General features: G+C 36.3%; 1 protein-coding gene across 1 annotated transcript in view; it reads right to left on the bottom strand.

Annotated features, from left to right (window-relative positions):
• Positions 1–661: 661 nt before the first annotated feature.
• Positions 662–1555, bottom strand: part of LOC105826512 (survival motor neuron protein-like) — a 28151-nt gene continuing 27257 nt past the window's right edge. The window contains exons 6-7 of the mRNA XM_012664492.1: positions 874–978; positions 662–706 (exon numbers count right to left, since the gene is read on the bottom strand). Coding sequence (XP_012519946.1) covers positions 662–706; positions 874–978 — 150 coding nt within the window. The remainder of the gene's footprint in view (positions 707–873; positions 979–1555) is intronic.

Genomic DNA, 1555 nt, shown 5'->3' with positions numbered 1-1555 from the left:
CCAACAAATAAAAATGTGGGGGTGGGGGCAGGGGTGGAGCTAAGAAAAAAAAATGAAGAAAAAAAAAAAAACACCCCCCAAAATAAAAATGTGAATTCTGGACATTCACTATTACATAGAGAATGCTAGATATCAACTGTATTTTTTCTTACATCCCATGTCATCTCATATTTAAATTTTTAAAAAAATCTAACATCTGGAAAAAGCCAACCAATAATAAGAAAAGACCAATAAAATTCAACAAGGATTAAAAGACAATAGGTGACTTAAAATGTTTATACATTTTTATTTAATTAGACTACATTTCTGTTCCATTATGAAGGTATGAATGAAAGATCAAGCATACTTTCATGTTTTTTCCCAACACACACACACACACACACACACACACACACACACACACACAGCATTCATTTCAAGGACTATATTAATAAAGGTCTTGGGCAGACCATCTGCCCTAACCCCACCCCAATATACACAATCTGCAAAAAGTATCTTTGTATCTGTTGTTAATGCCTGAAAATATACCATGAGAAATCCACTTTACATGATCAGAAGCTGACATCCAAGTATAGATGGCAGGGCAAAACATTAATAAATTCTTTAGAATGAGAATGACCTCCCTATAGACAGATACATGGCAATTTCTCTCAGGAAAGAATCAGGCAATATAGAGCTCAGAGTTGGAGCTACAAGAGCACTGTGTCTGAGTAACAGAAGAGCATTAAAACAAAAAACCAGAGGTTAAATTCAAATTTTCACTCATTAGAATCTGGCCCTAGGGATGGTCTAAATTGACATTGTGCAATCCCCTATATTCTGCTAAATCCTATATATGAAAGCAAAGTTTAATCTGAATTCTTTTGTACTTACCGGTGGTCCAGAAGGAAGTGGAGGCAGCCAGCATGACAGGAAGTGGGGAGGTGGTGGTGGTGGTGGTGGTGGTGGTGGTGGCGGGCCATTGAATTTTAAACCTGGCTATAAAGAATATTTCAAAGGAAAATTAATTTACCAATGTCAATATGAAAGGAAGAAAAAGGATTCAACACCAAAAGGGTAAAAACAATTACCGAGAATATCTGTATTATACATATCAAAAAGATTAAATGGAATTCCATGTACCAAATCCCAAAGTCAAATAGATTGGTAAGTCAAATGATGACCTCTAGATTCATTTCCTCTCTATGTAAACATTATGGAAGTAAAACAAAAGTAAGGAATATTTGTCATTACTTAATAAATCAGAGACAGTGTATTCAGCAAGACATTTTAATCACAAAAGACTATATCCCCAATTCCATTAACTAAATCATGTAATTTTTGAATGGAAGACCTTTTGGCTAACTTAATTACATACTGCGAAAATTAGCAGACCTTTCACCTAATAGAAATCAGCTCCCGGCCGGGCACGGTGGCTCACGCCTGTAATCCTAGCTCTCTGGGAGGCCAAGGCGGGTGGATTGTTTAAGCTCAGGAGTTCGAAACCAGCCTGAGCAAGAGCGAGACCCCGTTTCTACTAAAATTAGAAAGAAATTAATTGGACAACTAAAAATAT

Source organism: Propithecus coquereli, unplaced genomic scaffold, assembly GCF_000956105.1.
Source record: "Propithecus coquereli isolate 6110/MARCELLA unplaced genomic scaffold, Pcoq_1.0 Scaffold9, whole genome shotgun sequence".
Lineage (NCBI taxonomy): Eukaryota > Metazoa > Chordata > Mammalia > Primates > Indriidae > Propithecus > Propithecus coquereli.
This window is presented reverse-complemented; position numbering and strand designations above follow the sequence as displayed.